This window comes from Pteropus alecto, unplaced genomic scaffold (assembly GCF_000325575.1).
Source record: "Pteropus alecto unplaced genomic scaffold, ASM32557v1 scaffold3, whole genome shotgun sequence".
NCBI lineage: Eukaryota > Metazoa > Chordata > Mammalia > Chiroptera > Pteropodidae > Pteropus > Pteropus alecto.
In genome coordinates this window covers 19,614,628-19,631,072 of record NW_006442484.1, presented here as the reverse complement: position 1 = coordinate 19,631,072, position 16,445 = coordinate 19,614,628, and the positions used below count along the sequence as shown (strand labels likewise).

The following is a 16,445-nucleotide window of genomic DNA, read 5'->3' as shown; positions in this document are numbered from 1 at the left end:
TTTTTTTTTTTATCCCTAGTGGACTCTCAGATGTTTAAATATTTGTTTGATCATGGAAATAAAATAGAAGAGTTTAGAAATTTCATTTGCTCCATGCCTTTGATTATGGAGAATACTATAAAGTTCTTGATGATACCACAAAGGATAAATGTCTATGTTGCTTCCAGTCTCCTCTGTTAGTTCTGATTAGTAGTAATATTACCTAACGTACTGTGGCTAAGTAATAAGTATATTAACATATTGCATAATGTAACAAAAAGTATAGAGATTAGTGGGATGTGATGCAGGAACACCCTAGGGTAGCCCAACAATATCATCGAAAACCTAGGTGCTGAGCGTCTTTCCACTTGGACCTCCTCACTGTGCTGGCCTTCATCCTCAGGCTTATTTATCCTCATGGTCTTAAAATGTCTGTGGATGCTCCAGATTTCAACAACCTAAAACAATGCAGGAGAGTTTCTGCATTTTTTTGTAGAAAGAAAATGTTTCTCAGGAGAGTCCTAGCAGACTCTAAATCTCAGTTGTCGTTAGTCAGCGTTGGGGTCCATGCCCTAGCTACAAGAGAGACTGGGAAAACAAGCATATGGACTTCCTTGCCTCTGTAGTAGGAAGTGGGATTTCCCAAAAATGGTAAAAATAGCTGTTGGGTAGACAACTAAAAGTACCTTCTGCATTCTCTCTCCCCATCTTGACCCCTAACCCCAGCTGTTCACAGCACAGGCTCTACCAACACTCCAGATACATCTGTATTAGCACCTACTTTACATTATTATAAATATTTATATTTTTGTCTATCCTTCAGCAACTTGCAGGTAGAAATCCTGCTGTCTCCATGAATAAAGCCTCAGTGCTTAATTTGGTTCACAGTAAATGAGTATTAATTGAATGAATAAGTTTAGAGTCTTTTAAAATAGGAAAAAATATGGTTAAAAATACATTTTACAATCAAAATAGGAACTTGAGATAACTAAAATTGTAGTCTTAATGGTTAAAACACAGCATAACGAATAGGAGGCATTGCATCATCCCTGAAAGAGCTAAAGCCTAACCATCTGCTTCATAACTCACTAAGCCTCGAGATGGGGAAAAAGATGTGAATTTTGGTCCCCAAGCGGAGATTGAATGAGGATCATACAGAATTTAGAGAATAGAACTTGCAAGCAAATGTCAATAATTTAGGCTTATTCTTTTACATTTATGAAGGAGACCTGTCAAATTGTTCTTCTTTCTTAACAAGGTAGTACATGAAGTAACTCTACAGATTCATTTCAGCAGGCTTTTGAGAAAGGGCAGGTAAAAAGGAAATAAAGCATTTGTATTGAATTTTCAGAAAAGAACACAGAACGGCAAAGCATTAGTCCAATGATAATAAAATCTTGAATCAACTATATTATATGTACCTGTTTTATTTCACTGAAAAATGTATCTTTTGTCTCTTGCTAAATAAAGGAAAGCATTTCAACTCTGGTAGTTTAAGGTTTTTCTTTTTTTTTCTTGGTAAAGCAGTTTCAAATAGGTCTATGCTGAGTGCTTTGTAATTTTCTATGTTGCTGCCTGAAAAAAACCAGGAGCCTATCAACATTTAAATGATCACGCGCGCACACACACACACACACACACACACACACACAAAACCAAAAAACAACTAACTTTTCTTTGAAAAATAAATGTCAAATTGGATTTGCAATGTTTACAGAGATAATTTTCATTTGTTCATTATGATAGAAATGATAAATGAATAAAACTTCTTCGTGGGGATAATATACCTCTTTAAATTTTAAATTTTGTCTTGCTTTTATGTAAGATGTTTCTGTAAGTACGAATTGCCATTTGCAGCGCTAAAAACATTGGGTGCTTAATAAGGCATAGAATGAATGATTACAAATTTGGTAGCCAATAGAAAGCATAAAACTATATAATTAATTACAATTTTCTCAAATAGAAAAATACCACATTTTTGCATTTTCTCATCTTTTGGGAATACACACACACACATACACACACTTCTCCCAATTCATATATATTCCAGGCAGGGATGTCATTTATTTGAGCATTTATGGTGTTTTTCATAAAATCTGTCATTTGACATTAAAGAGAATAAAAATGTTTTATTTAAGTAGATAATGTTGAAACTAACAGGAACCAACTTAGGAGAAAAAGAACTTTAAATTAATGGTAAAATAGCTGGCAGCTTGCTTGTTTCCTGTTCATTTAATCAGACTTACGTAAGTGATGTCTGGGTTGTGAGATAAAACTGGATCTGGTATTAGTTTCCTATTGCTGTTGTAATAAATTACCAGAAATTTAGTGGCTTAAAGCAATACAAGTTTATCATCTTACCATTCTAGAGGTCAAAAGCCAGGACTGAGTTCTTTTGGAGGTTCTCAAGGAGAATCCATTTCCTTGCCTTTTCCAGCTTAGAGACACTGCCCACATTCTTTGGTTCTTGACCCCTTCCTCAGATCACACCAGCTTCTGCTTCTGGGGTCACATCTTCTCTCCTCTTTTACTTCCCTTTTATAAGAGCCCTTGTAATTGCTTTGGGCTCACTTAAATAATCCAGGCTAGTCTTCCCATGTCAAGATTCTTAAAATAATCACATCTCTTTTGCTATGTACATATACACAGGTTCTGAGAACTAGGGTGTGGACACTTTACAGATAGTTATTATTCAGAACGCAACAGTGCTCCTACTCAAGCATTTGAACAGTCTTTATTGGTCTTAGCTTCAGAGATAGCAGAGCTGTAAGCAGAGCTGTATACTAATTTTAAAATACAAGAACACGTGTACATATTTTGTGAGTGTGTGAGCACATCTGTCTGCTAAATTATCAATAAAGAATCAGCATGACAAAGGGAATGACATGACAAACTAAAAATCATGTTGCCATTGAAATATGGATACTCTATATTACTAATTGCCTCTCTAATTCAAGTCTGGGTAGATTTATAAAAAGGATAAATTTAACACAGATAAATGATACCATGAATTAGAATCCTATGTGTATAATAAGGTTTATTTTTCAATCAACCATGCATTTTATGAGGAATATATGAAGTAAAATAAAATTGCCAGATTTGACCATTTTGACCTACTTTCTCCCGTACCAATCTCCCCAAATGTGCATAAACCAAATATATGTACAAACATATGTCTATTAAACATGAACTTAAAATGGTAAGTTCTATTTTATTTTACACTTACAATGATAATATTCCTAAAGGAATTATTTTTTAAAAAACCTATTATTAACATATTTGGCTAAGTTACTATTTATAATCGGTTATTATAAAAGTGTAATTTTCAGTATAGTCTTTAAGAGACTCTAGAGGACAATATTGAATCTCAAGTTTGATTTTTAGTTTTCATGGTGCTTTAATTTTATATGGTATCATCTTTACTATTCAGAGTATTTTATTTTAACCATGGGGTAACTTAGTTTTATTTTGGTGATTAACTAAATACAGCTATTTATCATTTTGATAATAAAGCACAAAACACTAGTATTGCTTTAGTTTTTCTTTTCCCCATCTCTTTCCAAAAATAATGTATAACTATTTTTCAGAAAATTTGATTTTTTTAATTCCATTGAAATCACCTTATTGGGGGGAAATATGAAGTCCAGGACAGAATCCTTTGCCTTCCAGGATCCCATCACTCAGTAGCTATAATGCATAGAGTAAAATACAATAGGAGCTTTTTAGTACTTTGCGTATTATGGAACCAACTTTGGAAGAAGAAAAACGTTTCTTGGGGAAGTTTCAATAAAGGAGATAAAATGTCATTGGAATTTAGGGAGGGGCTAGAATTTTCTTATATGAGAAAGGGCATTCCAAGCAAAGGAATAAAAGGTAAAGACACATAAAATGATATATTTAAGGAAAAAGAATAGAGCAGTATGGAGAACTAAAAATGTATGTCAAACTGATGATGGTAAAAGTGTATGTCAAATGGTGAGAGGATAGTAGAAAAAGGCATTGGAGAACTCCTTTAACCATATTATGAGAAAAAAATTGAAATGAAATTCTGAGGAATTTATTCTTCATCTATATTTGAACATTTTGTTGGAGTAGGTGAAGAAAAAGTAAGATTCTTCCTGATACTTGATAACTAACATTCTTCCTTTAATTTTACATGAGCTTTATCAAAATTTGAACTTGAATTAGTAATTCATTCTGTAGGTCTCTACAAGAATTTTGTTCTCCTGGTAATGAATTCATTGCCTATTAAATGAGAATAAAGGAAATACAATGATATTTCTCTTCTGGCAATTACTAATGGTATGTTTTCATTAACAAACCTAAATTAACCATGAGATATAAATATGATTAGTAAATATATTTGATGTTGATTAAGTTCTGAAACTCTAAGTTGCAGCATTTCCATAATACTTAGCTTGCATGAGTGGTTGTGCCTTGTTCCCTACTTTAGCCAGGATCAGTATTGTACCTCATAGGAATTTAGCTGCTAAATGGGAACTGTCCTTCCTTTACCTTTAATTTGTCATCAGTTACCAGAGTTTATCAATTATATTTCCTCTAAATGCCCCTGCAGTGTCCTGTGATGCATTTGGTAGGCAGACAATTTGTTGGTAAACTAACAGTCTGATTACTATTTAAATAGCAAGTCGACTTCTAAGGGAAATGACATAACATTATTATAAATTAATTACGGTAAAATACTCAAGGACTGGAGGATACATAGTTATTCAATAGACTCCTATCGATAGATATCAATTTTAGTATTTGATTCTGATAGTTTTTTTTGAAAAGACCACAATTAACAGTTCATCATGATATTAAAATTAGAAAATGTAAGTTAGTTTGTGGTAATTCATGTGTATTACATCTTTCAGCTAAGACTATCTGTATCCAACTTCCAAAAATATTATTATAAAATTTTATTAAAATTAGTAATTAGATGTTTTTCTGTAAGTGTAGAAGGATTATCATACTAAGCTTTTCTCACGCTAAGATGAATAGAACTCAGTCAAGTCTATAGGCTACGGTTGTCCTAATCTTTTCATGTCTTTTGATGGTAAGAGTCTATTATTACAAAGAGATAGGGTACTAGCTTTGATCCTCTTCCATAGGGATGTAAGCAAAACTGCCTGCACATTCTTATAAGCTTCTTGTTTTAATTACAGTGTATAATATTATGTTCACACAATAGAAAGACATTTAAAATAAGATTAGTTTGATTATCTCAGAAGTGTAGCATGAAGCATAAAATGGGATAAATAAAAAATACATATACATACAACATATTTAGCTTCTGATTCAAGGAACTCAATCTACTGAATATATTTTAAAATAATCACCTTGAAATACTGGAAATGCATTTATTTGAATCCTATAATCAATGCTTTTAAAAACTGACATTGAAATGTTGTAGCTGGTTGAAAATAAATAAGAGGGTTGTAGGAAGCTATTCTTAATGACTATTTCTTAGAGGAATGATATTATAAAACTCTCCTCGAAATTGTGACAATGCAAATTGTCTTTAAAGGTTGGCGCTTGCCTAGCAAACTGATAACGTGGGCTCATTAGGTAAATTCCCTTTAGTCTGTCTTACTCTTGGGGGAAAAAAAAAAAGCTATTTTTAAATCATGATGGATTAGTGTCTACATCTCTCTATATATGAATACCTGTTGAGGATGGTGGTATGCATATTTTCCAAAAGGATTTTCTTCTTGGATTTTCCTAAGGGATAATTCTGTATCTATGGCTTAATGTAGGTGAACATTTTGACATTAATATAAAACAAAATGAACAAAACACTCAACCGTCACATACACAGTTTTCAACCTTAGCTGGATCCTCATTGCTTCTAGAAAAAAATTCTTTCACAAATTCCTGGTTGATTCTTTTTCTAATTCCCCACAGCAGTTATTCTATCTAAACCTTCACCACTTTTTCCAATTCTACTTTCTCAAATTTCAGAAGTCATGCTTTTTCAGTTCTTTGAGAAAACACAACAGGGTAAGAATACCTTAACGTTCTTCCCTAGCAGCTAATAATTTATTTTATTTTTCTATCCTTCTCTCCTTGGGGAAAGTGTTTCTAGAATTGTTTAGATTCTTCTCGCCCCATGAATTTTTCTTAGGAAAGTTCTTCACTTTCATATACTTCTTGGGCCTTCAGTCTCTTTTCCTTCAGTGGCACCTTTTCCTTAGCCTGTACGTCTATACTTAAATTTGGTCACTAGTGACCCCCTTCCTCAATTCAATTCTTGAAATTTCACATGGTTTTGATATATCTCCTTTCCCATTACTCTTCTCTTCTTGTAATTCTGGCTAAACTTTCTGTCTCCTCTGCCTCCTCGCCTGACCTACCCTTTCTTCTGTGTTTCTTTTTCTCTCTTCCTCCTCCCCCACCTCACTTTAATTTCATATACATCTATTCTCATGTCTCTGTCTCACAGCTCCAGTTCTGTTTTGTGCTTCCAGTTTTGATTGTTCTGAATTTCAGACTTAAATGTATCACTGCCTAATGCACATTTATTATTGAATGTCTCCCAAGCACTTTGCACTCAGTATATTCCAAAAACAGTTGAAAAGTCATATGTTTTGGGCCAGAAATATGAATTCAAGACTCTGACATGTAATTAAATGATGAGCAAGATATTTGATCTTAGTTTGCTCATCAAATGCTGTCTTAAAACTTCATTTCACCAACACATTTATCCACACAACCATCTCCTCTCATTTAATAACATGCAATAACATCCTAATTGATGTCCCTGCTTCCACATTTACTTTACTGTGGTCTGTTCTCAACACAGCAGCCAGAATGATACTTTAAACAAGTTAATTACATGTGTCTCTCTACTCAGAACTTTCCAGTGGTTTCCCATCTTGACTTTTAGTAAAACTCAAAGCCTTCATCTGCTACTCTTAACCCCATATTTCCTGATTCCCTGACCTCAATTTTTCCTATTTTCTATTTTTCTCCAGCCATTCTGCCTTCTTTAGTGTTCCTTAATTTGCTGGGCAGCCTCTTGCCTCTAGTTCTTAGCACATGACCATTTATTCAAATGAATGTCTCTCTTATTTTCTATAGCTTTTATTCAATGTCACATCTCTGTGACATTGAATAAAAGCTGTAGAAATTCTACAGAGAATTCTGATCACCTTATTTGAAATTGAGAATTCTGATCACCTTATTTGAAATTGCGCCTCCATCCCCCTCTCAGACTGCAACCCTTAATTCTCACCTTTGTTTTACTTTTCTCCATAGGGTTTATCTTCTAATATACTATACGATTAACTCATTTATTTTGTTTTTGTTTCTATCCTCTACCATTATATAACCTCAATGATGGCAGGGACTTCAGCTTTAGTTTTTCACTTTTGTATCCCCAGTGCCTAGAACATAGTAGTAACTCAGTAATATTTGCTGAATAAAGAAATCAATGTACAAATTCTTTTTTGTGCTAAAAAGTATTATAAAAATATTAATTATTCTATTATTCCTACAATCATTATTCTTCTGCTCATTTGACCAGGCTCATATGCACATTTACACACACACACACATATACACAAAATATGTCCTATCTTGGTTTTGAGACACCATCTATCAATTTCTGAGGCTATTTACTTGGAGACATATTTGGAGCCTTTCAACCATTTACTTACCAATTTCTCTTACATATATTATTTGGAGCAGAATATCCATTTTAGTCCCCACTACTTTAGTCCAATTGTCTTGAACTTTTCCCTAGACAATTACAATAATCTAACAGATGTCTTTGTAGCATATTTCTTCATAAAAATCCTTTTTTAAGTACTTTTGCATGGCTTCAAATTATCTACAAAATGCTTCCCATAGTAATCAAGGTCCTTCATACTGACCCTGACCTATGTTTTTGAGATGCTATTTTCCAACACCATAAATTGTTCTTTATGATCTTTTTTATTTCTTTGTACTTTCAATAAGTACTTATTATTTATTGAGTCAGGTAATATACAGTGGCATTTAGCAAGGCACCATCTCTTTTCCTCTTTTCTCATAGCAATTTATTATAGTTTGGGAGGAATGAAGAAAGAGAAAACCTAGCATCCTGTGATCTTAGATCAAATGCAGAATAGCTATAGGAACAATGAACATTCATTCTGAATTTTTCTGGAACAGACTTGATTTATACCTGCTTCCCCAGTATAATTATTACTGTCTTTCTTTATTCTTAGACTCCACCAGTTTAATGATAAATTACATGGCCTGTTTATCTATAAGCAGAATAATTTGAATTTTATCTTGTGTTTTTTCCTACATTAACTACAAAATTTATAAGACTATCTAAAAAGCAAAATTTAAGTTCCCCTTCTTTAACATTGGAACATACTTGTAGGTATGACACAATGTTTAATGGAGAAAACCCAGGTCTTATAACTTTAATGTCATTTCAATTTTTGTAGAAAAATTTTATTTGTCTTAAATGCATTTTAATAATTACCACCTTAGCAAATTTGTTTATTCTACCCTTTGTCTGAAATGTTCTATATTTCCTCTCTATTCATATCCTATCCATCTTTAAAGTTATGCTTACATCCCTAAACTGTTTCTTGTATTTGTCTCCATCTGTTTCTATTTCTGGTCTCTCCTTTTAATATTTTATTGATCATTTATTTGGCAACTTTTTGTATAAAAAATACTTTTTTTTTTTCTCATAGATCTGTTAGCATGAGTAGTCTGCTGGATCCTTGAAGACAAAGACTTCATTTTTCATTCTATATTTTTATTCTATAGCACCAAGTATATAGTCAAATACAGAATAGGCTCAAGAACTTAATTGTTTAATGTAAAAAACAACAATTATGATAGCGGTGGTAATGAGTTTGTATTGATGGTGAATTTATTGAAAAATATAATAGGATAAGATAAAATAATATAAGTTTTCAGGAAACCCCTATAGTTTGAAAGTGGAAAATATTAATTATATACCCATATCTATAGATTAATAATATGTGTTTGTAATGTATATTTATTGAAAGTTATGTTGGGGTCAGAGGGAAGAGGTTGAGGAAGAGAAAAGAAAGATATACCATATTTTATCAAACCATTGCATGAAATACACACCATCATTTTGTAATTGCTAGGATAAAAATACCAATTAAGCTGTGTTCTAATGCTTTCCTATCACTTAGAACTTGTTTTGATACATACTGAAATACTCATTTACTGATGAATTTTTTAAATTTTGAATTATTCCTGTACATAACAAAAGTGTAAGCGATATCAAACAGCTAAGGTATTCCTAACACTCCTTCACATTCAAAGGTCATTAATTGTAAGATATATACCTTTTCCAGTTAAAATATAAAAACAAAATATCGTGTTGAATGGATTTACAGGTATGAGTGAGTTTATTGTAAAGAACCAACATCTGTTGAGTTTACTAGGACTTGAGGAAAGGCTATACAACCTAAGTATTCTAAAAAAATAGAGGAAAATAATGGACTTTTTGGAAACAACCAACTGTAGAAATCCAATTTAGAGCAATGTTTTATAGAAGTTTACTATTATGTTTGCTGTACAGTAGCAGAAGCTGTCACCTAGGTAGTTGTAGAAAATATAAGAAAATATTGTGATATTGGGTATCTAAAGGATGTAGAGACATAAAGCTTCAGTATCAGGATAGAAAGTTAAGAACAGAATACTCAGAGGTGGAGTTTGAATACAATATTTAACTTTTATTACAGATTTTATTTTTCTTTTGGAGCAGAGGAGGAATGAAAACTATGCTCAAGAACTTCTGTTTTGGATCAACATCTATAAAACTCACTTGCTGAAATATCTATATGCATCATCCAGTACGACAAAGTCTCTAGTCATGAACACAAACAGAATTCCTATTTATTTCCAGAACAGATTGTGTTTGACCACACAACAAGGTCAAGTCTATCAAAATTGTGTATTTGAGCTGAGTGGCTAAAATTAAGAAAAATAATTGGTTTAGCTTTCCTGCTAAAGAAAAAATGTGGATCACATCCATATACCTTTTATATATTGCTTTCTCACATTTCATCTTTGTACTGCTCTTGTGTTCATGTTCAGATCATTCATATTTTATTTTGAAACATTTTCATTTTCAGATCAGCAGTTGTGTGATCCTGGTGAATTTCTTTGCCACGATCATGTGACTTGTGTCTCCCAGAGCTGGCTGTGTGATGGGGACCCTGACTGCCCTGATGATTCAGACGAGTCTTTAGACACCTGTGAGTAGAAAGGTTTTCATGCCATTCAGATTTATCTTACACATGAAACTAAATGTCAGTTGTTTCCACGGTTGACTACTGTTATAATTGGTTCTTTTAGTTTTCCAAATAGCCTAAAAAACTTGAAACCTTTTGTTTGTTTCCTGTAAAATGACTATGTGAAGGAAAGAATAGTTATGTTTTGTAGTGTGAATTACCTTATGAAAGGAAGAAAATTTAAGGTTAATTATTTCAAAGCGATGCGTTATTACTAGAAAAAAATATGACTTGTAGAGAAAAAAATACTTTAAAACAGTACTAAATGAGAATAAGACCCTCTCCAATAATTTATCTCACATATGAAGAATAGTAAAGTAACCAAGTTTTAGATCTCCTATTATTTTTATTAATATCTTAGGACACTACACAAATTATTGATCATGTCTTCTTTTGAAACTAAAAGATAGAAACTATATTTGTCCATACATGTAGTGAGAATCTTTGCCTTTATAATATCAGATTCAGAAGCTCTTGATACATATGGATCCTAACTGTAATCCTACCAATGTATCTATCCTGGAGTCCACTGAGATCTTTGCCCACATGAAAAATGCCACTAAAATAAAATTATAAACAATAACAGAATCACACTAAATCCAAAATACTTTTTATAAAATAACAGCTATCATAAGGTATACGAAGAGTGCTCTAAATTTTAAATTAATATTGACATTTCTAGTGCTTCTAGTATTTGTCTGTGCTCTCCTTGCAACAATGTATGCCAGCTTATTAATATCATCCTGAGAGCAACTATGTAGTTCTGTGAGGTCAAAATGAAACAAAAAAATCTATCATCCTATTGTTTGATATTAAAGATAACAATTATTGGTTCCATTGAGTTTTGATCAAAACCTTGCCATTAGAAACCAGAGATGATTTTCATTCATTTTCTTTAAGTTTGCTAGTATTTTTAAATTTTCTCAATCGATGGGTGCTTGAATATTTGCATGAATTGCTTCTCTTTGCTTTAGACAGACCACTTCTTCCTTGGAAGAGGTTGTAGTAGTTTATTACATTTGTGAGTTTTATCAATTTCACCACTTCTATTCTGAAACCTTTACTAGCCTCTCTATAGCATAGAAGAAGTTCTAGGCATGATAAGGAGAAAAAAAATAGATTATTAGAAAAAAACTAATGGATAAAAAATGTGGTAAATACATTAAGAGGATTATTATTTAGTGATAATGAATGAAGTAGACAGACATGCTACCTGAATAATCTTTAAAAACATTAAGCTAAAGAAAAAAAGCCAGTCACAAAAGACCACATATTTTATTTCATTCTTATGAAAATTCCCAAATAAGCAAATCTAGAGAGATAGAAAGTAGGTGAGCGGTGGAGTGAAAGGCAATGAAGAATGACTGCTGATGAGTATGAGGTCTTTTTGGTGTGATTAAAATGTTCTGAAATTAAATTGCAGTGATGATTGCAGAACTTTGTTATATATTTTAAAATATTGAATTTTACATATAAAATGGGTGAATTATATGGTATGTGAATTGTATCTTTATTAAGTTATTTTAAAAAGAAAAAAATCTCAATATTATGTCTATAGGTACAGATGATATAGTAACGTGAGAAGACAATAATAAATGTTCTTGCCATAATATATATATATATATATATTACATATATATAAATAGCAGGATTACATTTTAAATATATAAGTAGTGGGACTGACCTCCTTTTAAGCTTTAACCCTCCCCTATTTAAGTGTCATCTAGAAGTTCTCTCTTTGTTAGCTGAAAAGATTGTCATGGCATAATCAGAATAAAAGGTTACATTTTTGAATTTTGATAATGGTGCATTTCTGTCCTGATCCTCCCACTCCCATCAAATTTTTGAAGAGAAAAATGACAGAGACATAAGATAGATTTATGGAGTCCATATGCAGGAAAGCCAGATTGGAGGAGAAATGCCACGGAACTGTGTACTTGGCACAATGCAAAAGCAACTGAGAAGAAACGGTTGCATAGCCTATCTAGGCAAGAGTTCCTTTCATGATGGCGATGAATAGAGAATGATGATGTTCCCTATGCACACAAGAGGGAGTTTAGTAGACCGGAGAGGGTTTGTGGTGTAGAGTAGGAATGAGGACATGGATGGTCAAAACTAAAGCCCAGAGAGGAAAGACTTCACAGTAAATGCCAGATTGGGTGGACGACAAATATTCTACTACCCCTCCCATGCCCGCTCCAAGTCTCTAGGAACATGGCTGTTACCCAGCAGGGCCAGATCAGTAGACTAGACCTGTGTTTGCCAGCTAGCATCCACCCTGACTGGCTGCACATCTGCTCTGAATGGTTAGTGTCTAGTTACATAAAATGGTGCATTGGAAAAACAGGACAGGGCTATTCTTTAAAAAAAAAAAAAAAAAAAAAAAAAAGTGCAGCTCATTGCTAGCATTAATTTAACATCATGGATAGGAATGCTACATTTTCTAGGATTTGACAATTTCAGCGATCGAGAATTACTGTATTTTGCAAATGGACATACCACTACTAAAAACAGAATGCTGTAAATAGAATGATGTCATGTGTTTCCAAAGATTATTGATATACTAGAGTGATCCAAAAATAACAATGAAAACAAGATATTTCCTGAAAAACTTTTGGGGGTAAAGTTAAGACTGTAATCTGCGGGTTATCTCAGGGTAAACACTGAAGCCTCAGGCGCTGCCAGCAAGTATTCCTGGGCAAACAGGAAATGGGTTAAATACTTTGAATATCTACCCTGCCCAAAAGGTAGAGATACCACCTTGGGTTTATTCCTTCAATTCACAGAATTAGGGGCTTTTGCAGACTGAGGCATCAAATTAGAAATTACATGTGGGTTAATTAAAAATAGAAATAGATTTTCTACTTACTTAGTTTTTAAAATGAAATCCATTTTATATAAAATATACTCAAGATATTTTGGGCAGTTTTTAAGTACATACTTGTTTTCCTCTCAAATAAAATTTGATGAATTAGATTTAAAAATATTTCTTCATTTTTCCCATTCTTTTTCTATCCACAAACATCGAGATTGCTGAATATTCTTAAAGGAAACACTAAAATTATTCTTATATCAATGTAGCCATATAACAAAGACAGAGAAATAACTATCTTTTTACCTGGGTATTTAATCTGGACAACATATTTGGATCTGCATTTAATTAGCTTGTTTCAGATAAGTTGTTTCAGACAATACCAATTGAAATCTGAACAAGTGAAGAAAAAAAAAAGCTTTATGAAAAATACCAGAATTTTCAAATTTAAATTTCTCAATCCAGATGTTCACAATCACCATTTTTCCTAATCATAGCGCTTTGTAATGTATTGTTTTATGACACACATATGTTGTCTTCACTGAGCTACATAAAACAGTTGCATAATTTTATATTTATATGAATATACGCATTCAATGTGAAAGATAAATACTAGAAATCAAAAACCTTGAAGATTGATTCTTAAGAAGGGTACTTTTGTGCTCATTGTATGAACAAAAGTATGTTATCATTTTTGATTTGAAGACAAAGTATGTCGTATCAACAAAATATTAGATGAAAACAGCTGAAGCAATACACTTATTTTTCCTAAATCCACTTAGCTTTTAAAATGATAAGGAGGCCAATATAGCATGGGATTTATCATAACATAGTGAAAGCTCTGCAATGATAACAAAGTTTTAATAGGAAAAAAATGAATACTGTCAAGGAAGAGGAAAAGCTTTTCTTGTGAAATGCTGATGACTAAAGTGCTTTAGACAATAAACAAGCTCACAATAAAACAAGACATCTTGGGAAGTAAATGAAATTGAGATTTTGGGGATTTGAGAGGTTAATGAGCACATATTTCCTCCTCTTCTATGCTTGTTCAGGCCCAGGCTCTGGGGGAATGCTCAAATATCCATGAGGAGGGAATTAGATTTCACTAACAGCAATATGAGAAAAACAAACAAACAAACAAACAAAAACCACAGTGTTGTGTGGTTGATTCATCATAAAGTTGATTGCACATTAGAATGAGTTTTCTAAAATATGAAATTGGAGAAATTTAACAATTTATATCCTTACTATTGGATATGAGAAATTATTCTTTAGCCGTATATTAGAAATAAAAATCTTTATTTCTTCAGATTATTTGAAGTAATTTTTCAAGTGTCTAAATGGAGAAAGATCTTTAGGTCCTATTAGGCAATGAGAATAGAAAATTACGGAAATCTCCATCCTTCTACTCGATGCTTTCAATCCAATTGTTAATTTCACATCAGGTGTGATGAGAATTAAAATAAAGAGTAGAAATGTTTATTTGTGGAATGAAAGCTGGGAAGTCTTCTTGAAAGGCGCTTTTATGTCGAGGTGTTCAAAATTTAATTCCTTTTAGGATTTTCTGTTGAATGGTTAATGATACTTCCTTTCCAACAATCAGCTCCAGCTGATTATGTATATTTTCTGGGAAACTGATGTTAATATATTTAAAACTGATTCTAACTTTTTTTTTTAATGCTTACAGCACCTGGTATTCCTAGGTGGTCTCCCATCCAAGTACTAACCAGCCTAACTCTGCTTAGCTTCTGAGATGATTCTAACTTTTTAAGTCAGAAAAGTATTAGCCCTGCTATTTCTTCTTCTTCTTCCCTATTGCCCTATACTAGCCCCACACCAGAAAGTCATTTGATAGAGTCCTTCAATTACAACTGTTTTGGATATGATGACTTATTGGCTAACAAAGAAGAATAAAATGGCCTTATAAGAGGGTAATGTTCGCAACCTGGATAGTTGTGATAATTTGCACAATGACTGTACTGTCCTGTCCTTCTGTAGGAAGTAGCAAACTTTTTCTATAAAGAACTAGATGATAAATATTTTAGATTTCATGAACCCATACGATCTAAGTTGAATATTATTCTTGTTTTTTTTTTTTAATGCTTTAAAATGGAAAAAAAGAAAAATGTCAGCTTACAATCTGTACAAAAATAGGCCACAGGCTGGATGTGGCCAGTAGGCAGTAGTTTGCCAACTCCTGTCATAGCTGAACCATATCCACTATACAGTTACGTAGGTAGGTGTGCCCCAGGTACAACCACCACTGAGAACAGTGTAAGCTCTCACAGTAGAAGTATGAGGCATAAAACTGTGTGCGTACCCGCTACCATATAGTGCCAGACTCAGGCAATTTGGTGTCCTCTACAAAAGCTGGGTTCTTTCTTCTACTTTTATATGCTTCCTTATTGGTTAGGATTGCATTTGACCACATGAAATAGAAACAGTAGCTTAACCAAATAGGGGCTTATTTTTTCTCATATAAAAATTTGCAAAATTGGAAAATTCAGAATTTATATGGCAGCTCAAGAATGGCATCAGGATTCCTATATCTTTCTTCTCTGCCATCCTTAGCATGAAGTTGTCAGTCTTATAGCCATAGAATGGATGCTCCACCTTTGCCAATAGATAATTTGATTTCAGGCAGAAAGAAGGAAAAGAGAAAAGGAAAAAGGCAAGTGCCAGCTGAATCTGTTTATTAGAAAACCAATAATTTTACAGAAAACCAAGTCAGAAGATATTTAGAATTTCTTTGCCAAAACTGATCATATGAGCATATGGGGTGATAAGTATATTCAACAGGACCTATTGCTTTTCGAAATATAATAAGTGGTTCTGCTAGTGAAAAAAAAAAAAAGGAGAGTGCAGAGAATAGTTATTGGGTAGAGGCACCAAGAAGCATCTGCTCTTCACTCTTTTCTTCTTGCCATCTACTGTATGGGAGATGGCAAGAACAGTGTGTGATCAGAGCCTCCAAATCCCAACTGCTTGGCACCAAGACCAGTTCCTCCATAAGTATCTTTGCTCCTGGGCAACTAACTTAACCCTATCAAGACTCCATTATCTCATCTGTACAATGGACATGATAGAACTTACCTTGCAGGAAAATGCTTAGAATAATGCCTGTTCCATAGTAAGATTCCCCTCTCTACCACACACACTACCCTGCATTCCATATGACCAGAGTTCTGAGCAAGTAGCTTATCCTAAATGTCTTCTGAGGGAGCATCCTAACTTCCTCCTCTCCCATTCTAACTTAAAATCAGTTTTATTCTCTAAGAATGTGGCTAGGGGAAGAATTAATTTACCACATACAGAAAATCAAGTTAAGTTGTTAACAGTTCTTAATAATTAGCTATATTATATTCAAACATCAAGAC

General features: G+C 33.0%; 1 protein-coding gene across 1 annotated transcript in view; it reads left to right on the top strand.

The window, feature by feature from the left end:
* The window catches only part of LRP1B (LDL receptor related protein 1B), a 1,653,662-nt gene that overhangs the window by 278,141 nt on the left and 1,359,076 nt on the right, over window positions 1–16,445 (top strand). Inside the window, exon 2 of the mRNA XM_006921044.1 lies at window positions 10,098–10,220. Coding sequence (XP_006921106.1) covers window positions 10,098–10,220 — 123 coding nt within the window. The remainder of the gene's footprint in view (window positions 1–10,097; window positions 10,221–16,445) is intronic.